A 24,600-nucleotide genomic window follows, 5' to 3' on the forward strand; every position below is an offset into this window, starting at 1 on the left:
CCTTCTTGGGAGTTTTCTTCAGTTTGAACAATTTGTCATCTTTTGTAATTGTTCATTCCTATTTCTTAATTCTAGGAAAGGTGTGAAATCCTCTGACAAATTGGTTTCAGGGACAAAGGAGATAACTTTAATCTGCTTCAAATAACCTTCGAAAGTTAATAAGTCTAACTAACAGCAATGTCACTGGGGTCTGGAAATGGCTGAGAAACACAGACCTGGAACCTGACAAAGTGTTGGTGGCTGTCAGGTCTCCTGTGTAATTTGCTTTTTTTGCTTATTTTCTTTCTGGCAATTCACAATTAAATCTGTGGGGAGAAACTGAGAAACCTAAGACATAGAATGAAATTCAGGCTTTCGTCAAAAACATTGCTGTCTTTGATTTTTTCATAAGGACAGGTAGTGTGGTAGGAAATGGGACAAGTTTGTAAGATTGTGAAAATGCCTATGGTGGGGCATATTCCTCTCCAGTGTGCAATAAATTTTACACAATGTTTGTTAGCTGCAAAAACTTTCATTGAGGCAGCTTTTATTTTCATGCTTAGGACTACCAAGCACTTGATGTGCACTGGAAAACAGGAGAGGTGTTGGCACAATCTCTCACATGCATTGTTTTCTTCCAGATGCATATTCAGTCTCTTCCAATGACAATGGGGGCAAGTCTGATTCAGTGGCCAACTTACAACCTCAGCCATCCCTCAACTCCATCCAGAGCTCCCCTGGCCCCAAGCGCTCGACCAACACCCTGAAGAAATGGTTGACTAGTCCTGTGCGCCGGCTCAACAGCGGAAAGACCGAGAGCAACATCAAGAAACAAAAGAAGGTGCGAGATGGCAGGAAGAGCTTTGACCTCGGCTCTCCAAAGACTGGAGATGACACTACCCCTCAAGGAGACAGCGCTGATGAGGTGTGTGCTGGTGTTTGTTGCAGGAAAGACTGCATCTGAAAGTCTCTTCTGTGGTGTGTGATTCACTTTTGAGTAAGCACAGTTCCCTTGAGGTCTGGAGGGAGCAGGAATCATATTTAAAATTGCATGATCGAAGCTGTGTTGCAAACAGCAGCAACATCCGAAGAGCAATGGAATATATAGGGAATGGCGTTTCAAAGTCTGCATGTATTATTGTCCTTTGACTAGATTGCTTTTAATAGCCTGTTAGAAAGCTGCCAGGGATAGAAATGAAGTTACTCTTGAGCAGCTGTTACCACTTTTTGCTGAGTTCATGCCACCTATATCCTACCATGGCAGTGTAATTCATTAATGAAAGAAAACACTCAAGAGAAACAGCCATGTTTCTGTTAAATCAGCTATGTGTTTGTAACCACTTTTCTCTGCAGGGGTGTCCTTTGCCAGAGTGGCCTTCCTGCTACAGTAAATAAGGAATTGCAAGCCAAAAATGGAGAAGATACTAACTGAACACGAATAGAGGAACATGCTTTAAAAATTGTACATTAAGCTGTTCTCATTTAAATTAAAAAATACTTTTCCATCACCACTCAGCAGCTGTAACTGCCTTAGCTGACTGGGTAACCTAAGAACTGTTTCAGTAACTCCTACAATGCACCAGAGTCAGCCAGCAAGATCTTAGATCCTTATTGCTTCACTTCCATTGGCACTTAGCATTACCTGCAATTCTCTCCACCCAGTGCAATAGTGAGCCAGTGCTAGTATCAGCTGACTCAAAACCTGTTGGTGGGGCTCAGATATCTAAAAAAAAATAAAAGAAACCCATCCCTGCTTCTAATTATAGTTAACTTTTCTTCAGAAGAGCAAGAAAGGTTGGGGAGAAGATGAACCAGATGAAGAGTCTCACACACCTCTTCCTCCTCCTATGAAGATTTTTGACAATGATCCAACCCAAGATGAGATGGTAAGGCCTCCTCTACTAGGCCAGATTCTTCTTGAAGTGGATTTCTCACGTAGCCACCTCACAGTGGTTCCATAGTGGTCTTCTGGTATCCAGGGCCTAGACTTGTAGTTATAAGGGATTCTTAAGTGCTAATCATCATCTGATACCTTTCACCAACTGGGTTTGCAAATAGTGCTGGAAAGGGAGTTCAGCCCTGTCATCCCATTTCAGGGCAGGTTGATTGCGTGCTTGTGTGTGGTCAGAAATTCCACTCCGACTGGTGAGGCGTGTTCTCCATATCTGTTTTAAAAGTGCCATCAGTGTCTGGCAGTGGCAGCAAAAACGGTGTTAGGAGACAGCCTGGGCCCAAGGAGTAGGACAGATGCTGGAACCTGCTTGAATTCAGAAATACCACCTTTACCCAGACTTAGACAGCTTGAGCTGTCCACTCAGGCTTTGTGTGTGATTAGGGTTGAGGAATGTTGCCAGTCTGCGCCCTACCATCCCCCCTCCATTCTGAAAAGCTTTAAAATTTGCAGGTAGAAAAGCCTACCCAATCTTATCAGTTGGCATTTTTGTCATATGTCCATATGGTCTGTCAGCTCCAGTTAGTTCAGAAGTCCACAAGGTATCTGAGGTCCCTCTCAAGAAGGTGGGAAAGGCTTTGGTCTGCCCATTTTTGTGCACCATGCTGGTGATGGTAGTTCTTTGCTGTCAGATAGAGTCTCTTGAATGTTAAGCCAGAATTTGCTGGTAGATGATGGAGTGGCTTGCAAAATCCTTCAGCTGTTCTCTTGGACTTGGGGTGAGAATCTATGAATATGGCTGTGACGGTAGTTTGCATTCATAGCCAATGCAGGTCCTGTCTGCCCATGTCCTCCCCCACCCTTTCCTGGTCCTGCCATCTCCCTTGTAGAAATCCATCCTTGTGTTCCTGCTTTCCTGCTGGCATCTGTTTTTAGCACTGCCACTTCTGTATCTCTGTCCTCTGACTGTAATTACTGCATGCAAAGAAGCAAGGATAGGGGAGATTAATAAATTGCCGTTAAAAAAAATCCAGCAACCCAAAATGTTCTTGGGGAAGGTTCAGGCAGGAGTTTGGAAATACAGAGAGAGAGAGAGAGAAGGGTACAAATATTTCTGGGACTCAAGAAGCAGCGTAATGGAGGAGAGAATGTGGGGGCTTTCTGCTAATCTGTCAGGAAATGTTATGACATTGTGGTGGCAGCAAGACCAGAAGGAAGCAGCTGGAGTCATGGACTCCTGCCCTTTGAGTGCTGAGCCTGCTGCTGGCTGTCTGGCGAGGGGCAGAGGTGAAAGGTCAGCGAAGCAGCGCCGTGGTGGATCCATGCCCAGCACAATGGCAGTTACTCCCGGCTTGTCCTCCCTCATATTGAGCTCAATGTTTTTGGGTTAGTTTGCATTTTAGTTTTTGAGGATTTGATTTGGTTTGGTTTGGTATTTTTTAGGAAAAAGAAAGCTGCTTTAGTCAGGTCACTATTTTTTCTGGGTTTTATTTTTACATGCCATGTGATTTCAGTATTTCTTAAATACGCTTCTGACAGTGCCAGTCTTGTGGAACTAAAGTGTTTTCCGCTCCAGATGTTTAAGCTTTATAGAGTGTTCTGGCATCTCATTTCTTCACCCACTCCTAAAAGAGAAGATTAAATAGAGCAAGACACATCTGAAACCCTTTTTCTCTCTCTTTTTCTTCTCCTACTCACTTTTGCCACATGTGAAAAACCATAGTCTCTCAAACATGGCTCCTGAACTTCCTGGCACAGGAGCACCACATTAGCAACGTTTGAGGCATATTGGAGCCAAAAGGTCTTTAATGGTGTTCATTTGGGCAATGCTCCCTGCTCTTGTCCTACTACTGCTTATAATCATGGGCCAAAGTTGAACTAGCAGCACTGCAGGGAAGTAGCAGTGAAAGGTGTGGGGATGTGTGCATGGTATGGGAGGTGGCACCCTCCTCTGCAAGGCAGCAATAATCATGCGTTGCTGCTCATGGAGGCTCTTATAAAGACAAATGGCGAGATATCCTCATATTAGAAATTCATAATTTACTTTCTGGGAAACAAAAATACTGTTTTTTCAATTTGCTCCACACAAATCAGACTCTCCCCTCGAGTCACAGAAGACTTGTGTGCATCAATTATTTCCATCCTTCAAAATCCTGCTGTTATTTACTTTACAGAGATATTGAGCAATTTCAGTTAAAAGAAGTTAGAACAGCAGCTATCTATTGCCTCCAAAAATTGGACTCCTCCTGCTAGAATGGTTATGTTTGACAGTTATCATCTGTGTATTTGTCCAGTATCCCTTCAAAGTCCCTGATTTCAGTCTTTTTTTATTCCCCAGGCATGCCTGTCCGCATTGCAGGTAGAACAGGCTGCCTGAGCTTTTACATTTGTATTATGCATTACTAACCTAACTCCTCAATTACCAGCCTGATTACCTGTAGTTTTTGTTGTTGTTGTAATTAGAACTGTTGATTAGATGCAGTATTTGTGAAAGGTGAGACAGTGAGTGGCAGGCTGTTCATGCTCCTGCTCTGTCACAAGGCTTCTGATTAGGACTGATCTCCTTTGCCTTTTTTTTTTTTTTTTCCTCCTCCTGGGGGGCTGTGTCAAGAGCATCCTCCCCAAAGGGCTGCTGAAAGATGTGGCCACCTGCCTAACTCCTGCCATCACATTTCCACATCTCATTCCCCAGTACTGTTTAATATCAGATGGATGTTCCCCAGCACCTGCACAGTGACTTTGCTGAAACAGCTCTCTTCAGAAGATTTTCATTAAGCATCTGAGAGATGAATAAGCTTTTTAATGATTTTAATGCAGAACTTATGAAAATTTAGGCACACTTTAATCTGTGTCAGACAGCCAAAAGGAGGTTATCAGAGTTTCAGTCAGTGCTTGTATTTCATTCAGATGGAATGTACATACAGGTGTGCTAATAAATACCAATTCCCACAGCTATTGCATGGGGTTGGGTTTTCAAAGTGAGGTTTCTTATGACAAAAACCAAGGAATGAAAAGGCCAATGCAGAGCAAAAACCTTAAACTAAAACTGACTATTTCACACAAGACCAGTCTTCACAACACATGGGGGCTGCTTAGGTAGCATATTGAAGAGGTCTTGGTGTTTTTTTGAAGTTTTCTAACAACCAGCACCTATTAGCTGTGGCTACCTGAATATGGAGACATATGTGAAGACATTCAAAGACAGTATGTGATATCAGGCACCTAAAATCAAATACCTGGGACCAACAGACAGGCATAGAGAAGCGAGACTGAAAGTTTTCTAACATCTATAAGGAAAAGAGGGCACCTCCAAAGAGTGTTTCTGCCTTCTTGTTGGAATGAGGATGGAATGAGATAAGTCTCCACTAATTGCAGAGAGGGGAGAGAAAAGATGCATATTTCAGGTGGCTGAGATTGCATGAATTGGAGGTGTCATTTGAATTCATTTAGAGTGGCAATCGATCTGCGGGGAAGAAAGGGAGAATGATTTGCTCCCTCTGCCTCTCTCCCCTATTGCCTGTAACTCCACGTGTATCTTGTACTTAACTGCATTTATTAAATATGTATGTATTGGGGGAGGGGGTAATTTCTTACATCTGCAGTAAGGAGATGAATTTTCTGCAGCCTGTAAGATCATAGCTGAAGAGGACCCAATAGACAAAAGGAAGAGGCTGGCAGCCTGGTGGAAAATGAACTTCACTTCTTTGATGCTGTTCCATGGTTCCCAGCCTTGGAATATCTTAGAGCGAGATGTGCAGCCAGAAATGGATGGCAAATCTGTGCTTGTCTGATATGGCAGCACTCACTCACCTAACCATGCATGTGGTCCTGTAACCCTCCTGCTCCCCTTCCACATTCGTTCTCCTGTCTCGGAAGCTGCTTCACTGACCACTGGTTTCCTACTCCCTCCTCATCCTGCTAACTTGCTTTTCCTTTGCAACCTGGTGTCTTGCAGTCCTCTTCTTTGCTAGCTGCTCGACAGAGCTCCTCCGATGTCCCAACTGCTGCGGATCTTGTCAGTGCAATAGAAAAGTTGGTCAAAACTAAGCTGGTAAGTTTAGTGCCATGAAAAATCTGTACACAACAGGCCTAATATAACTCTAGGGAAGGGCCTTAAAGTCTGCCTCTTATTTCTGGTTTCCTTGCTTTCCACCTCCATCTGCTATGCTTTTATTAACCCCATGTGCACTACTTCTGAGTAGAACGTCTAATATTTTTGTTCCCCATGTGAGATGAAGCCTACATCTCAGGTTACCATGTAGGTTCTGTGTTGTATAGTTGAAGGGCACTTCAGCAGGCTTAGCAGAGCATGAGCTACTGTACTGTATTTCTGGGGTCTTGTTGGTATTCAAACATTTTGCATAGTGGGATGTTTTGTTTGTTTTGTTTTAAAGCTTGTTCTGAGACACAGGCGTTTTTACTACCCAACATCTGAATTTGTTTGGTATTCTGTTTTTCCTGAAAAGACCCTCTAAAGAGTAGAACTGCTTGAAGTATCACAGCTGTGCTTTAATTTTACAAAGATTCATGTGTTGCTTTTAATCTTGTCAACTTCTTTCTGACAGGGAATGGAATAAGCCATAAAAATGCTCTGGGTTTAATTTGTTCAAGAACGTCATGCCTTTTCCCTGTCTAGTTGTTGAATAAGGAGTAAATCCTGTTTCATATCTTGGCTTCTCTTAAGTTTTCCCTGAAATAGTTCAAAACGTTAATATCAAAGCTAAACTTTTTTGTACATGTGCCAAAACCTCTAATTTAGTTAAATACTTTGAGCCCATTTAACTTAATTAACAAGTCAGGATTAAAGCAGGGTTGTGACAAGCCTACAAAGGTTCATTTCCTATGTATACTAGAAGAGAATGAAGAGAATAAAACAAAAACCCCACAGTGATCATTATATAGTAATTTTACTCTAACTCTGTGCAAACAGCTTTATCTAGTGAGTCATTTCAAAGGGTTTTGGTGTTTTCTTGGTTTGAGATGTTGGTACATGAAAACAGTCAGCATTTGTAGGGTGCTTGATAAGGAGTAAGTGGTGAAGGAGCTCTTTGTGACATGAGAAAACAAGAAATACATTCCCAGAAAATTTACTTAAAATAGTTTTACTCCATCAAGGGACTAATAAATTGAAAAACATTTCATTAATCCAGTTAGATGTATTTTCAGAGAATATTTTTATTCCCTCACATTCAGCCTATTAGGTCAATTGCAGTTGCTTTCCAGGGATTTGGGGGAAAGGTTAATTATTGTGGAATGTTACAATGTATCCATCTATTTCTGTTTCGTTTGTGGTTTACTTTACTAATAAGAACTCCCATTCAGCCTTTGGCAGAGGAAAACTGACCTATGTAGCCTAACACTCCAAGATATTTTCAGGTTGTTTTGAAATAATTTGGTAGAGGTTTCTATTCCTGGAACTACTAGAACATCTTTTCCCACCTTCTAGCAAAAGGACATCTCTATTTTAATGTTTGGGTTGGGTTTGGTTTGGGTTGGGGTTTTTTGGGGAAGGTGTCTTATATCAACTTAAAACTAGTTTGGTTGTGTTTCACTAAGTCCTGCAGGAAAGTATTGCTGAATACCTTGCTTGGGTTTTGACTTAGACATTGATTGCAGAACTTGAAACAGAAGATAACACTGCTTCTGGAGTTCAAGAATAATGCAGAATAATGCTTATTCTATTGATCTTTGGGGTTTTGTTTTTAGACCCTTGAAGGAGGATCTTACAGAGGAAGCTTAAAAGATGCCACTGGCTGCTTAAATGAAGGAATGACACCTTCAACTCCCCCACGAAACCTTGAAGAGGAGCAAAAAGCCAAAGCAATGAGAGGCAGGATGTAAGTTGTCATGCTGGTTCTTCTTTCTGAAGTATGCTCCCAAGGAGGACACATAGTTGTGCTAAAAGAATGCTTTGTAGTCCGTGGATGAGCATGGAACTAGGAGTAAAACTGTGTTCTGCTTGCTCCTAGTTTTAATTAACCTGTAAAAATACTTTAAAAACACTTGCACATGCAGGAAATTCATTACTGCTCTTTAAAGTGTACAGTTTTTATCCTAGATAGTAAATAATCTATGGCTGTAAAAGCCTGTGATCATTTGCTTGAGTATTACTGAGGTGTTTGCCTTGGTAATTAATGCATTGCCAGAGGTGACATCAACTCTTAAAAGGTGGTATGTGGTTGACCTTTTTAGTTACCTTCAGGGAAAAGAGCAGAGTCCCACTAGGATTTTTTGAATTGGAGAATATGCTTTGCCTTAGTTATTAGCAAAGGAAGAAGCTGAATTCAGATGCATTTGTGGTGGAAACATGTCACTTGAAAGTTTCATTTGAGAAACCCTCATGTTCATGGCAGTAGGAGACGAAAAAATATGATTACAGCTCTTGAAAGTTGTTTTTTAAAATTGTCTGTACACTCCCTTAAATGTAACAAAAATAACACTGTGCCTTCAGAGCTTATCATGATTAAAGCATTTCTTAAATGCATAGTTCAGCTGAAGGACACAGAGAGTTGGAGAAATAGAATAAAGAATTATATCAAAGAGAGCTGAGGTAACCCTTTTCTTTATATTGCCTCTTACACTAACAGTAACTGCAATGATCTAATCAAATGGTAGATTGAGGGGAAAAGTATCAGTCCATACAGTTCTCACTGGAGCGTGGTAAGGTAAGAGGTAGAAGAAGAGGAGCTCCCTTAGGAAAGATGCCAAGCAGGGAAGATGGAGGAGGTAGTCAGAGTAGAAGAGGAAGTAGGAGCCAAGTGTCGCAGGTCTATGAAAGCCATCGTTTGCTCCTGCAGTTTGTCCTAGGAAGCCAGAGGAAGCAATACAGTAAGGTACTGGATCAACTCCCAGCAGCAGGCAGGGACATGACACTCCTGGATGTGTTTCTGAATGGGAGAAGTTTTCTACTAGACGGGCGTCAGCCTTCCGGCAGGGAACATCTCTGCCCACACCTCTCTCCTTAAAGCTCCTCAGTATTGCAGGTTGTTCAGTTTCTCTGGTAGCAATCCATTCATTAAATAACTGACAGCTAACTGCAGGATGCAGGTTTAGCACAGACCTTTGCCACTGTAGGCACAGATACAGTAACACTTTTGAGCATGCAGTGCCGCTGGCAGGGGGACTGGCAGCATGTCAGGCATAGTGAGTGGCTGCCTCCATCCAGATTTCCTGAGTGCCAGGATATTTAGGAGCATCTGCTAGTGGCTTTCAGCACGAGGCATCTGTCTCCTCTCCAGCTCCTTTCTGTGTGTTCTGTATCTCTGAGGCTTGCTGGGTTTGATTCCATCACCATATGAGGCAGCTGAGCTCCCAGCTTGAACTGTGACCCCTATTCCCCACACCAGCTGATGAATCCTTGTACAGGCATGGGCAGTTATCTCCTGTGTCTGACAGCACATGCATGCCAGCAGTTACCCCTGGTGTTAGGAAACCCCTATTCCATCAGGCTTCATTGCTTCATTTCTGTGAGCAATAAGGCAATAGTGTCATTGAATAGTGCTGTTCAGTCCAGATTTCACACAGACTTACCAAGATACTCAGATATTCAGATTTATTCAGAAGTGTGGAGGCTCTATTCTAGATCCAGTTCATGCTATTTAAAACACTGCTCTGTAGTCAATACCAGCTGGTGACCAGGGCAGGCACCTTCCAAGCAATGGAATGAGATGAATGAACTTGAATTTTTGGCAGCATGCATCTTAGAAACCTTGAATTTGGGAGTGTCCCTGAGGTCCCATGTCAGGTGGGCTTCAGAGGACTCATAGAGGTGATCAAAGTTGATTTTTCTGTATAGTAGGAAGAAGGGAGCTGGGGGAGCGCTGGTGCTGAGTTTAGGGTAAGCCATGAGGGTACAGACCCTGGTCCCTAATAGAGGTATAAGTTTGCAGGCTTAATCTGTTCACCTGATAGACAGCTGGTCACTGTACTGGTGTTTATTTCACAGCCACTAGCCTGCATGGCCTGCAGCATTATGTACTACAAGCACCCATTGCTTCACTTTTAGATCAGGGCTTGGGCAGGTGGATCTTTGCTCCAACCAAAGGAGAGGAAGTGGACAGATGAGAGAGGTTCTCCCCATTCCCTGAGCAGCTCTCTCTGTTTGTGGGGAGCAATGGAGACAGAGGTGGAGTGAGCCAAAAAGTCCCATCATGCCTGCCCAGGTGGAGGAGAGGTGGCAAACCTTTTACAAGGGCACAGCAGGTCAGCCAGCAAGAGAGGGCTGTGCAGCATGAGCTTGCTCAGGCCACATGCTGCTGCTTTGTAAGGAGCAGCCTTTTGCCCCGTGTGTGTTTGCTACCCAGGCACGCAACTTGGCAGGGCGCTTTGGAGCACACAAGCATCTGGCATCGTCACTGCCAGCCCTGTCTCATGCCAAGGGGGCTGGATTTTACTCTCAAATGAACAAGAAATGTTTGACCTCTTCCTGCCTTGTGTCCTAAGTATCTCCTTCGCTCCTTCCCCCTGCAAGGGACGTGTTTGGAGTGCAGTGTGAACAGGATTTGTTTTCTCAGTTACCTCTCATAACTGAGCCTCTCCTTGCAATGCTCTTGATATTTTCAATCAGGCTTTTATTTTAGCACTGTTTGCCCTCAGCCCTATCATTTCAAGTGGGGCAGTCTGCTGATTGATGCGAACAGAGTGACATTAGACATGAAAGCACTCCTCTGTCTTTTTAGCCTTGTCACTGCCTTAGTGAATTTGAGTGCAGATGGAGTTTTTGTCATGTGCCAAATCTGTGTATTGGTGTAGCTGAGAAGCAAACTGTCTGCAACAGGCTGTAACGTTTTGAAATTGTCCTTGAAAGAACATTATGTGATTAGTCAGTTTGACTTAAAAAGGGAGGGGCTTTTTTTACCTTGCTGTTGTTTGCATGGTCAGGATCTTCATTAGATGACTCTCCTACTTGGGATTGTTAGCTCTGAAATCAGCATCTGGCACTCACACACAGATTACCTACACTGAAAGAGTTAAGATCCTGGTTATGGTGGGATATGGGGTTTGTTTTACAATTGTTCAAAACTTCCAAGTTAAAACTTAATCTTGGATAAAGCCAGAGGGGCTAGGGCAAGAAGTCCTCTCCTGCTTGCTGCAGAATGGCTCAGGACACATCTCCATTGCTGTCAGGGGTGCTGCATGGGGGATGGAGAAGAGTGGGGAAGAGTAATTGAAAGTACAGGCAGCTGTTCATGCTGCTGCTTTTACACCAACCTGGGCTGTGAGGGGTAAGAAGGGCAGAAGAAAAGAGTGGTTGAGACAATTGAAACTCCCCTGACCTGAAATGTGATGGTTCTGTCATTTACATTCCACAGAGCTATAAGTGAAGAGTGAGTTGTGTTATGTGACCTGGATGACAGTGGTGTTTTATGGAGATGTAACACATGGTAACGTCAAGGAACATGGTCAAATACGTGTGTGTTCTTTTTTAATTTAGGTTTGTCTTAAATGAACTGGTACAGACTGAAAAAGACTACGTCAAAGACTTGGGAACTGTTGTGGAGGTGAGCTGAAGCAAACTCTGCTATGTAAAGTGTTTTCCCACTAAAAAGCACCACGCTGACAAGTGACAACAACAGAAAAATACAGCACGAGAAACACTCTGCTTTATTTTGCGCTCTGCTTCCATGGTCCCCTTCTCATGTTGACAGAAACAAGAAGAAATGCCTTTGGAAACTATTTTTGTTTCCATCTAACAATTGTATTTTAAGTTTCAGCTCTAGTGTGCAAAGGTTTTTCTTGGCTGCCCTGCTTGTGACAAACACTTTCTGCTGTCTTGAGGGCAGTGGTGGAAAATAACTTAGGCTTCTACTGCTTACTTTGTGCTTTCCTTGCTGTCATATTGAGTGATGGTAACACATAATTTACTTCAGTTTGCACCTGGACTGAAGTCCGGTGTCTGAGTACCTTTACAGAAGCTGAGTTTGGATCTGTGCTAAAGTGCATGTGTGGCCTGTGGGTTATTGTTTTGCAAAAAAACCCTGAGAGAAAATACAGTTTGGGCTTTTTTCTGTTAAAAACCAGTCATAGTTTTTGAAGTTTCAACTTATAATGACCTGGCTGATCCCTAGAGATCACCTGTCAGAGACAACTCATATGCAGGGTCCATATTTTTTTTTTTATCCTCTAGCAAGGACTCAGAACTGGAGGCACGAGATTGAAGCGGGCCTTTGGCAATGCCTTTGGCATTCATTAGTCCAAGGAGAATTACAAGCCCGCTAACAGTAATTTTCAACAGCTTCAAAACGTGAACATCTTTGTGTTACCTTCTGTTTATATCATGCACCACTGGCAAACCCAACAAGCCTCCAGAGAAGTTACAAAGAAACTCTCAGGAGGTGTGAGAAATCCTATTCTTGGGACTCTTTTATACTTACTGCTTGGCTTTGTGCTCCCACAAAATACTTGCGATGAATGGAAGAAATCTGTACACAGTCTGGCTTCTTCCTCTTACCAGAGAAGCCAAGAGCTTGATAAACTACTTTTGTTTTTTAACTTCTAATTGCACTTGCCATTTCAATGACATCTAATAATAGTTTATATAAGCACTGCAGATATTCGGAATAAATCCTGTAAAATTTTCTTTTAAGCAAACTGTGTAATTTAAAGTGCCTAGATGGTTTCTGATTTAAAATTGTACAAAAGGTATTTTAAGTGTTCTCTATGCAAAAAGTGTCCTGGCATTAAGCTTTTGCTTCTTTGAAAGGAGTTTGATTATTCTCCACCTTCAAATGAACCCTTCAGTAATCACTGACTATTAATCCTAAAGGGCTTCATGAAGAGGATGGAAGAAAAAGGAGTTTCTGAAGATATGAAAGGGAAAGATAAGATTGTATTTGGCAATATTCACCAGATCTATGACTGGCATAAAGAGTAAGTTTTGGTTTAGTTCCTTTTTATGCACTTATGAAGCGCTTGTCCATAACGGATCGGTGGGGTACGTGGTGTCTGTGCATCTAAGCTGCTTTGCATTGATCATCAGCAGGTCATTCAGGGCTGAACTTCCAAAGGACATTGCCTCAATTTAAGTGGTCTCTGTTGTTTTTTAAGTGCTGCTTAATAACTTTACTAATCATAGCTACCTTGAATCCCAAGAACGTGTTCTAATTCATGTGCTTTCAGCCACAGTTTCGTGGTACACTAGATCCTAATGTAGGCTTTGTCTATCCAGCCAAAACGGACACAGATGCATGATGCACAGCATTGATCTTACATAAAATCATTTTTCCCAGGGAAAAGAGAACTTTGGTGGGTTACAGCTTTGCATTGCCTGGCTTCATGGAAGGCTGGTTATCATGCTCTTTCTGATCACAGATATAGCTTTACTCTGGTTCAAACACTGTGCCAGGAATGCTGGTCGGTGTGACAGAAATGTTGTACACAAGAGAGTCTCTGTGTCAGTGCTGTGCTGCCAGTGACTTTTATGCCTTGCTGGGGAGCCACAAGAAGAGCATTAATGGGAGATACCACAGTGATATCCACAGATGTATGAGATATCCACAGCTACTGAGCTATTTGCTGTTCATAAGCAGTCCCAACATGGTTCCCAGAGAGCTGCTGCATGTGGGGTACTTGCTGGATCCTCAGAAAGGCTACTGCACCTGCCATAATTGTGTTTCTTGGGTCACAGCTGTAGACTCAAGTATACACTGATGAGGAATGTTGGAAAGTTATAGTTTCCTTCCTATCTTATGGTTCCCATAATATAAACATCCTCACCTGCAGCTGATAGGATCACAAAGGCTGACCATACCAGTGGTACCTGGGTGATACTAGCAGTATTAGTAGAGTGATAAAAGGCAAATCCCTTCAAGATCCTTCTCATGTAAAACCTCTGACATGGTTTTAACTCTGGATTAGGAATGCTGTCTTGAAAATCTTGCTCATACAAGTAGCTTTTGAAAAGCTGCTGGAAACACAAGGGCCATTCCTGCTCTAACTCTATGAGCAGCAATATCCTGCTTATGGACAAGATGGTCATCATTTCAGCTCTGCTACTTGGAAATACAGCTCTAGATATGTAGGATTTGAGTATGCATGTGTAGATTTGAGCAAGGAACACCAGGCTGTATCTTCCTTCAGCTCTGGACATTTCTCTCACCCAGGAAACGTGGTATCCTTTACATCATGTGTCCCACAGGTGCTTGTCTCATGGGCTGGGCCTGGGCCTTGTCCTTACATTCTGACAGGTGCCTTTGTGAGCACAAAACAAAAAACATCAGAAAAACTTCACCAATAACAGTTTTTTTTTTACCCAGTGCCACGCATCCTTTAATTGCGATGATAGGAATTCTCTCTAACACATAATGATAGCAATTTTCTCTGTCACATAGGGAGAGACTCACTATTTTTACTTCTGCATATCTGGGTCAAGAAGTCTATTTAAATGCAGATGAATGTAACATTTATAGAGGACCAAGTTATGAAAGCAGCTGTATCTGATGGTAGTTTAGGGATGTTTAGTTGGCACAGCTGTCCAATATGCATCTTTTTTTGAGGTTTTGGGATTTCTTGGAACCAAACCATTACAGGCATGTCCTCTCACCAAATCTGGCTACTGTATCAAATCCATGGAGGCATTTGAGACAGAAATCCTACAGTGAAAAAGAGCAAGATCATGGAAAACGAGATTGTCAGGATTTGCCTACCAGTTAGAAAAAGCTACCAGTATTTCCAAAGTTCAGTTTAACTGCTTTTGCCTCACTTTTGGGTATCCCAGAATATTCCTGGTAAGGGCATTCAAGCTAGAAGAAACGACCTCCTGATGCTGCAGATCAAGTTAGAAACAATGTTCATAAATTACTAATATGAATTGCAATATATTGCTAACAATAATATACTGAAAAACTGTGAAAATCAGAACATACCAAAACTCCCCCTGCAAAAACGTATTGATTTGTTTATTCAAGTGGAAACTTCAGCATCTCTTTCATGCTGGACCATGCTCCAAATCTGCTCACACAGCTGAGAGCTCCTGGTAAAGCTTCTCATGAGTTTTTACAAACATGTTGGTGCATGGAAAAGCTTTGCTTTGGGAGTTCTTAGTCAAATGAAGGCAACTCTTGCAATTATATAGTCATTGGCACTTTTCACAAATTTAAACCACTGTGATAGTAAGAAAAGCAGATAGTTTGAAGACAAGACTTCCATATCTCACAGCTCTCATCTAATGTTTTAGAAATCTCACCATCAAGGGCTGAAACCAAGCTTATCTTTCCATTTATTACTGAATATTATAGCTAAAATTTTACTGTTATAGCTGAAGGACCGACCAGTTTGCTGCTGGGATGACCTAAAGAAGTGTTCTGAATTATTGATATCCTTTCTTTCAGCTTTTTCCTAGCTGAACTGGAAAAATGTCTTCAAGAACCTGACCGTTTAGCACAGCTTTTTATTAAACACGTAAGTCTGATTTTGTTACACATCTCTAGTGTAATTGTCATCTAGGGTGTGATGACACCTTTCCAAAAACATCTGTTACAGGCTCCCCAGAGGGCTTGTGGAGTCTCCTTCTCTGGAGACTTTCAAGACCCATCTGGTATGCGTTCCTGTGTGGCCTGCCATAGATTCTATGGTCCTGCTCTGGCAGGGGGGTTGGACTTGAGGATCTCCAGGGGCCCCTAACACCCAATGACCAATGATCTGTTTGTGTTGATTTCATACTTTTATATAGCTAAACTGAATTTAAACATGAAGTAGCCCTGTGGTTCTGCATCTTTAGTCAGCAGCTGGATTGAACTACAGCATTAATCACTGCCAAAGACATCTTTGCCAAAATACAATTACAACAGGTACTTGCCAACTGTTACAATTGCCATGGTGGTGTGGCATTAGCCAGAGCACAACTCAGTACCAAATTTCAAATCTGCCAGCATGCAGATGGCATCTCTGTCTACCCCTATTGAAACCTCCCCTTCTGTACGGTGCAGAAGTGGTGGACAGAACCAATTGCCAGTTTGCTTCCCTACTTCAGCAAACTACATCTTTGATTAAACCAAAAATAAAGGAAACCCAAGCAGAACATCAAAGTAACTTTCTGGCAGCTTTTAACAGCAGAACAGAATAGTAGCCAATATCTAACCAGGCTGCTGTTCCTCTTGCTTTTGTAGGAGCGGCGATTACACATGTATGTGGTGTATTGCCAAAACAAACCACGATCTGAATATATAGTAGCTGAGTATGAGGCATACTTTGAGGTAAGCATGGCTCATTATACATTACTGCTACTTACAGCTGTGAGTCCTAGTCAGGCAGACCCTTCTGTAACCCATGGGGTTTGTCTAAAACAAACTCTGCAAGATTTTGATACTGCAAAGCCTGCTAAAGTCTCTGCTCCAGGGGAAAAAAGTTATTATTTAGTTTCAAATTCTCATCTTGTTAATTTCTAATAAAAATTTAATCCAGTCATGACTGTCCGTGGACCTCAGAGTACCACAACTATATTGATTTCTGTCTAAATAAAACAAGATTTTTTTAATCCATAGTCCACAAACAAGGGAGGAGGTGGAGGTTGTTGGAGCTGGGTGGTGCCTCTCATAAATTTCCAACAACTTTGTTTCAAGAAATCTTTGGGACTAGACACATTTAGATATTAATGTGAAAGAGCTTATTTCACAAGGGAAAGATGTTTTGTTTCACCCAAGGGCAGGAGGCAGGCTCTGCAGGACTTGTTTGTGAGCTAATCCCTGCTGCAATGGAAAGAGCAGTCTCCAGACCTTGAAGGGATCCTGAGCCTTCCAGCTTGGTCATGACTTTTACCCAGTCTTTGACTAAATAGGACATGCCAGATTTTAAAATCCTTTCAAATCCTCTCTTGCAAACAAAAGATTAAGAACAGACTAACTTTCTACGGAAATAAAGTCTCTGCTGAGACATTTTATCATGCTCTCTGTCTTGCTCTGTGACTGTTTGCAATTGTTTTTAATCCTCAATTTTTAGGAGGTTCAACAGGAAATAAGCCAACGGCTAACCATTAGTGACTTTCTGATCAAACCCATTCAAAGAATAACTAAGTATCAGCTTCTTCTCAAGGTGAGTGGAAAGAAACAGTTTGCACTAAAGTGTAGTCTGCATCTTGCATTAGATGCTGTTATTGCAAGTTAGCTTTAGTTTTGACTGACAAATACCTTCATCAGATTAAGAGGAAAGAGGAGTCTGCTTAAACATGGCCATACAATGACAGAGTCCCATGGAAAAGGTCCAGAGAGCAGGAGGGAAACATCTGTGAGAGTCGTTTCCAATTTAAAATTATTAAAATAATAATTATTTTTTTCTTATTTGGATTTTTTTAATATAAGTGTAAACTTCAAATAGGAGTTTTCTTCCTCTGAAGTTTTGGAGCAAACTTTCATTCAATTTTTTTTAAGTTCCAATAAGGACAAACAAGTATGTTCTATGTCTTTGATGCTAAGTGGCATGTTTGTGAAATATGCTGTAGCTTCCATTTCTGAATATCTTACTTCAAAACAGCATAAGAAACTTACTTCCAGAATATTCTGATTATCTTAAAATCTCAGAAGATCACAGCTTTGTTTTTTTTTTTAATCTTTTTTTCTGAAGAATCTGACCACTCTGACTTCTGCCAACTTTATTCACAATGCCAATTACTCAGCATTTCTGAAAATTCATCCCTAGGAATATCAAGATAATGTCTAAAATTAGACATCTGAACCATACCCAGTAATCACCAGCAGTACCAGGATTCTGTCCTGGTTTCTTCTCTTTTTAGAACTAGTCTCAAGCAGGCTGCCATCAGCCCACAGTTTGATAACTGCACACTTGCACAGACACAGAGGCACATTCCCTAAAATGCCAAAAAGAAAAGAAAAATCTTCAAGTGTGTGTGGTCTTGTGGCTTAATACAGGGACAAAGCAAGCATTCCCAAGGACTAATCCTAGCTTTATCTTTTTCCTGTGATGTTTTCAGCAGCCATCCACACCCCTTTTCCTTATCTATAAAGCGGTTATAATGTTCAGCAACCTCTAAAGATGAATTTCCTGCTCAGAAAATCATGCTTTTTCTTTTTCAAACTTACATCTTTTGTTTTCTCTTTCTGAAGTGCCTTAATGCAAACGTTTCTGCTTTCTCCAGGACTTTCTGAGGTACAGTGAAAAAGCTGGACTGGAGTGCTCTGATATAGAGGTATGTTTTCATGTCCTGGACAATAGTGCTGTGTTATCTAGTGGCACTTCATATGGAGAAATGAAAACCCCAGTATCCCATTGACAGTAGCTGAAGATCCTGCTGGTATTCTAAATGTGGCACTTCTCTTAGCCTAAGCCAGAGGTAAAAGATGAAGGTGCAGTCCTGCATTGTAGGTGTGCTGTCTTTTTTTATACATTACCATACAGCTTCGGTGCATGAGGGCCTCACCACCAAAACCTGCTAGCAGTGATTGTGCTGTTGAAGTTCATTATTTGGCATTTTGCTTTGAGGAACCCTTTGATTCTCTTGTAACAATACAACATCCTTTTTCCTTAACAGAAAGCAGTTGAATTAATGTGCCTTGTACCAAAACGTTGCAATGATATGATGAACCTGGGTCGCCTCCAAGGCTTTGAGGTATGCATTTGCATTCTGCTTAGAATAACAAAGAGGCAAGGAAAAGTATTTTATCTTCCTATGACTGTTTCTATAATCTGCCCAACTCCAGGCTATTTATCTAGTGCTTGTTCTTCTCCAGTGTGGAGCTGCATGCTTTGGTGAGGTTTTGAAGGTAGGAGTGATACACCCCTCACTCTAAACGTGTGACGATCCAATGTCTCTTGCCAAAGCAAAAATAGGTGGTGCACCAGCCTACTCTGCTTGTTAGTAGGCATTAACATGTTAACAGCTCCTTCTGAATTTGGTAACAGCCGGGAGGGGACTTTTGAGTTATAACCCCACAGGTTACAGCTTGTGGTTTGTAAGTAAGCCAGTGCCGACTTTGGATGTCTCATCTCCAAAATGAAGTCAAGTTTGTATTTCTGTCTTATGCATCATAGCATTCCTGCAAACAGGTAGGTCCTGTTTCTTTGCACCTTTAGAGGTGTTGTGTCACTGCCTACTGGCTGCTCAGGACTAGAGGGAGTCCAAGACATTACAATAACAAACTACATAATGGGAACAATGTTTGAATTTAAATGCAAACCAGTCTACTTGATACCTCTTGGGTTTGGTTTTATATGTGCAATCTATGCCAATGAAAACAAAGAATACCTATGTTATTTTCCTTAAGCTGAGCTCTTGATTTATAAGATTGTGCTTTGATAACTTAGAGGAGATATGTCTCACATGAATCCTGATTGGAAAACTTGGACTGCATGAAATATCAAATAGTCTCAAGGCAATCATGGTGGGTTTATAATATTGGTGCCTTGTCTGTTTCTCAGGGCAAGCTGACAGCTCAAGGCAAGCTGCTGCAGCAGGACACCTTCTATGTGACAGAGCAGGATTCTGGAGTTCAGTCTCGACCGAAGGAGCGCAGGGTGTTTCTCTTTGAGCAAATAGTTATCTTCAGTGAACTCCTTAGAAAAGGATCTTTAACGCCAGGCTACATGTTCAAGAAAAGCATAAAGGTAAGAAACAGAGAGGGAGAGGCATATTCTGTTTGATGGTCACATAAAGAAAGCTTTCTCCACTGTGAGACTGGGCCATCCTGGCACAGGTGGACAACAATTTGCAGAAAACATTTGCATTACCTTTCAGTAGATCAGAAGCCATTTAGACTGCTTCTGAATAAACCACAGCGTGATTTACTGGGTAATTTTTACCAGGATCACAGCCAGGGCAGGTCCTCATTCATAACTCTGAGTTCACAGACACTGCTATAAATATTGCAGTAGTAAAAGGAAGCATACAATAGCTGCTTTTAAATATGATCGTAAAAGGTGGGGGAAGGTGTAGTATCTGAAACAGTCATCTTGGGCCAAACTCTAAGTCAATATTAAGCCTCTGTGTGACATTACTGGAAATACTCTCCCTAATGGGGGAGGGCTCTTAGTCCTAGTGTGAATGTGGCAAGACAGAACTATTTCAAAAACAAACAAAAATACACACAGTTTTAAAAATGTTATAAGGAGATATAAAACCATCTAAACTATAAAGCAGGTTTTAAGAAAGTTTGGGGTTGAGTAGTCTTTCCAGATTATGGGGCTGGAACCAAAAATAAAAACTGGAAGTAACCACGGGAAATACTTATTTGTTTGTTTAGGGAGTTTTATGCTTCCTTAACAAATGCAAAGTTAACCTCTGAAGTGGTGAGTGAAGGTGAATGAATGCTAGTGTAACAAAGAAAGAACAGAAAGAGCAAAGTCAATGATTCATTTAGTGTTTTCTTCATTCAAAGCTGTGAAACCAGTCTGGGATTGATTTTCTTTTCCAACAGGTGTGAGAGAATGCATTGTGTTTGCTCTAAATCTAAATAGTATGTGAATATGAAATAGAAGAGAACAGTATTGGGTGAAATAATGCACACTAACCAGACGTAACTAAACAAATCTATGAAAAGCAGCATAGTTACTAAAATGAGAGCATCTTCTTGGCTGACCAACTGCAGCATTTACTGAAAAGCCTATATCCTTTTGCAAGTCAGTGGATTTCATAGTTTCCAACCAAATAATAAAGGAAAAACCTGAAGTGTACAGATAAATAATCATCTTGATTTAGATGATTAACTTTGATTTTATCTTATTGCTGATTTAAATCATTATTAAAATTGGAGATGGAAACAACATGATTCATTTCTACTTCAGTTTATTGTATGTATAACAATGAGGCTTTTATCTGCAGGAAACAATTCCCAAATTGTGTATTGTAGATAAAGAGAGAAAAATAAATTTCTCCTAATGTCAATAAAATTAGCTTGCCTCAAGGATATGAGTTGCTTTTCTAGTTAAAACAGCCTATGAAAGTAATGCTGTTCCCACTGTCTGAGTTTAAAACTTGTGTGTGATAATGTTCCGGTCCCTCTTTTCTTCCAGTTGTCAAACAGCTCATTCTCCTGTTGAGTGCCTACAGAATGTGTGGGATCCTCTCTGGATCCACGTGCATCTTCCCCAGTGCCTTGTGGAGTCTGTGCCAGCAGCTGTCACACCCTGCCTTCCAGTCCCTGCTTCACTGCTGGTTGAATTTCTCTCATGCTTTCCCACAGAGAAGATCTGTGGCCTGCATAACCATTCCCTGTAGCAGGACCATTCCCTGCCTCTGTGCCACAGGCATCCTCACCCTGCAGTGGAACCTCAGCCTGGGCAAAAGACAGTTTGTTCAAAGGTGTCACATAAACAGGCTGCCTCGTCACCTGGTTTTCATAACCCTGCCCTAGAAGTGGGCATCCAGAAAGTGCTTCTGCTCTGAGTTCATGAGTTTGAAGAAGCTTTACACTGTCAGCTAGGACTATGTTTCTTTGACCTTCATTCAAATGCTGGCAAGTAGGTCAAGCTCATCTTCAAAGCCATTATTGGGACTCACTAGCCATCTTTGGCTAGCCCTGATACCATCTGCAGCCGTGGCTGTCCAGTTGTCTGGGAGATACTCCCTGAGAGATGTAGACTGTTTGCCTGCTGGTCACATCCTGCCACACAGTACGACTTAGGCAGCATCAGAGATCCCATTTCTTTCCTCTGGGTCAAGGCCACTGCTAAGCACTGAGGTCTCTCCATTAGAGGAAGAAGTGCATATGACTTCAAATGCAGCTGTCCTAGGCTGTCAGGGAGATGTTCTCCAAGGTCTGTCACACTCAAACTGTGATAGGAGCTTTAGCATTAGTGAAGAGCCCTTCTTTATGCAGTGAGGTAGTTAAGTGTTCAGAAATTGCACATCCCTTCTTATGTACTTCTCAGTTGGATACCTTTCAGACTCTCAAAATACCTAATGCATCTCTCTGAGACACAAATAGGAGGTTAGGGACTCCGACCTACAAGTCTTTTTCTTGGAATCATACCAGGATTGACTCGCTTGCTTTGGATATCAACCAGAGGAGCAAGTGCTCAGAACAAGAGGAATAGCACTGTCCAGGCTCATCATCTGTCCCTTTCTTTGTCTCCATGTCAGAGGAGAGATCCTGTATGCCCCTCTAACCTATAGGGACCCCAGAAGAGAAGGAAGAGGCTCTTTCTATCTTGCAGTTTGAATGCTAGACTGGAGTGGATCTCTCCATTACTTGACAGATATTCAGAGCAACTGGAGATAGGCTTCTTCTAGAGGGATGTTATTGCCTTAGTCTCCAGAAGTGTCTACTGTTGAATCTCTCTTTTTTTTTTTCTTTTCTTTCTGAAAGGCTAAGCCAACCTATTCCTGTTTATTATCACAGATATAAGTAGCTCAGGAAAAGCTGAAGTTATGGATACACTTAAATGGCAGCCTCACAAGGGCAGGACAGCAGCTGAAATTGCCATCCTTGAGATTTCCAGAAAGAATATTGTGACTGCAGGCAAGTGAGGTGGTGGCATACAGATGACTGTGATGTGCTAGAAATCAGATCTGTTGGAGCATCAGGGGAGAATTGCTCTTGTTTTGTTTTTTTTTTTTCTCCCTCAGTATATCCCCATGCATGGTCTGTTCCATTTTTAAAACACACTAATGACTGAGACTTTCTTTCCCATGGAGAATGAGAAATGTAAACATTTAAACTGGAGGAATGATAGTCTTCATTAACATCTTAATAGGAACATTTTAACTCTATTTATGGATTACAATAATTTTTTAGCACATCAGTCAGGTCTGTGTTACCTTAAAATAGAAGTTGTAACTGAAGACAAGGCAGACATATGTCTGGTACATCTGTCAGAGCTTTATTAAGCATCATATTTTAGCTCAAGATTTATCTGCTAAATCTAGATGAGGCAACCTCTTCTGGTTTTGATCTGACAGGCTGTTATTGGACACAATTATTTTCAGGAACTTTTCACAACAATTTTTATTCTGATTCTTGAATAATGTTAACTCATGCTCCAGGTAACACATGCTTACTGTGCCTTGTTTCAGATGAACTACCTTATCATTGAGGAAAACGTGGACAATGATCCCTGCAAGTTTGCTCTAATGAGCCGGGAAACGTCAGAGAGAGTAATTTTACAGGCAGCTAATCCAGAAATTCAACAAGCTTGGGTACAGGACATCAACCAGGTCCTGGACACACAAAGAGATTTCCTAAATGGTATGTACATGGTCTTTGCTCTGTTTCCCAAACCATGACACTAAATGAGATTCAGAATCTTTGTGGCTTTGTTTCCTCTATGAGAAAAACATTTGTCAATTTGCTTTTATACGGAATGCCCCAAGGAGAAAGCTAGAGCCTAGTCTGTCTGTCATTAAGTACTGGGTCAAGTGTTATCCACAGAATCTGTGAGAGCCTTTGTAATTTACAGGTGTGCTTTGAAAAGAGACCATCTGTCCTGCATGCTAGGTCTGCCTGGTGGGAAGATGAAGAATGGGAGAAGGGCTGGACAAGCTTGATCTAAACTGCAGGGTAGCCCAGGAGCTGACCCTGAGAAGATTCTGGAGTCCCATCTTCCATTAAAGACCACATGTCACTTTGGCCTGGTTCTATTAGCAGTACCTCATGGACTGGTTTTGTCAGCCTCCCAGCTCCTTGCTTAAATAGGTGGTGGGTCCCTGTGCAGTTACTATGCAGGTTCAAGTTCAGGTCTCAAGTCCTTCTATCAGTGATGTGCCTTTGGTAGTACTTTTGTGCAAGGTCCTTTAAAAATGCTGGGGTTTGCAGGGCTGTATTGCCTGGTGCTTCACATTCTACTGGGAGATTTTAAATATAATCCCTTCCCAAGACCATGTTGAAGCCAGCCTGCTATTGTATCTACATATTATCTCCCACCTACTGAGAGCAAGGTTTGTCCCAAGACCCTCCTATTCCACATTACCATAGGCTACAAGTAGAGAACATGAGGTGTTATGAAGGTTGCCTCAGCATCCACCCTCTTACAGGTCCAAAATCTGTGGGGCAGCAGCTGCTTTCCACAAAACACAAAGGAGAGGGCAAGAAAGCATCTGGCTTTTTTTCTGCTGGGAAGCGTGGGAGCTGTGCATGAACAGAGGCCTTTCCAAAATGTCAGCTTTGCTTCAGGAATATATTTGAGGTGGTTTGAAATAATCTTTCAAATTAAAGCTGTGATTCTTAAAAATAAAAAAAAAAAACCAAAAAACTCCACAAAACAAAATCAAAAAAGCCCAACCCCACTGCCCTCCAGACGAAGAAACACACATGATCAAGAGAAGTGTGTATTTTGAAAATACAGAGGACTGAAATTCAGTTAACAATTTATCTTGTTCTTGCTCATGACTGGGTGAGAAAGAGGAGGAACCAGGACTAGAGGAGAAATATAAAAATAGTCTCTTGTTTGTTGGAAGCAACAAAATGGGAATGGGTGCTTCCAAAACAGATTTTTTTTTTTTAATTGAGCTTATATTAGAAGAGAGTTCCCTATTTAGATACTTAATAGATGCTCAATAATGAAACTTTTTTGCTTGTATGAAAATGTTGTGGTTTGGCACAACCTGTTAGCTTTTTTGATGTGGGGGTTTTAGTGTTTTATGGATTTTTTTGATTGCAAAATCTGAAGATGCTCATTCACTTCACATCAAAACAAGGGTTCCCTTTTCTCCAATGTAGAGATTTTTTTAGACTTTAACTTAGCTTACTTTTACTTGTCGAAAGTTAGCTGGGAAAAGGTTACAGGCAAAAGCTGTTTCTGACAGTTTGAAAACTGCAGCTGAGCTGAGAAAGGAAATTGTGTTTCAT

The 24,600-nt window shown here is 41.5% G+C and overlaps 1 protein-coding gene across 1 annotated transcript in view; it reads left to right on the plus strand.

Moving 5' to 3' along the window:
* Positions 1–24,600, plus strand: part of KALRN (kalirin RhoGEF kinase) — a 507,955-nt gene that overhangs the window by 448,350 nt on the left and 35,005 nt on the right. The window contains exons 35-47 of the mRNA XM_054381250.1: positions 621–904; positions 1,761–1,865; positions 5,826–5,921; positions 7,577–7,707; positions 11,304–11,370; positions 12,636–12,739; positions 15,199–15,268; positions 15,976–16,062; positions 16,805–16,897; positions 17,958–18,008; positions 18,351–18,428; positions 19,238–19,423; positions 22,830–23,001. Coding sequence (XP_054237225.1) covers positions 621–904; positions 1,761–1,865; positions 5,826–5,921; positions 7,577–7,707; positions 11,304–11,370; positions 12,636–12,739; positions 15,199–15,268; positions 15,976–16,062; positions 16,805–16,897; positions 17,958–18,008; positions 18,351–18,428; positions 19,238–19,423; positions 22,830–23,001 — 1,524 coding nt within the window. The remainder of the gene's footprint in view (positions 1–620; positions 905–1,760; positions 1,866–5,825; positions 5,922–7,576; positions 7,708–11,303; positions 11,371–12,635; positions 12,740–15,198; positions 15,269–15,975; positions 16,063–16,804; positions 16,898–17,957; positions 18,009–18,350; positions 18,429–19,237; positions 19,424–22,829; positions 23,002–24,600) is intronic.

Source organism: Indicator indicator, chromosome 5 (genome assembly GCF_027791375.1).
Source record: "Indicator indicator isolate 239-I01 chromosome 5, UM_Iind_1.1, whole genome shotgun sequence".
NCBI classification, from domain to species: domain Eukaryota; kingdom Metazoa; phylum Chordata; class Aves; order Piciformes; family Indicatoridae; genus Indicator; species Indicator indicator.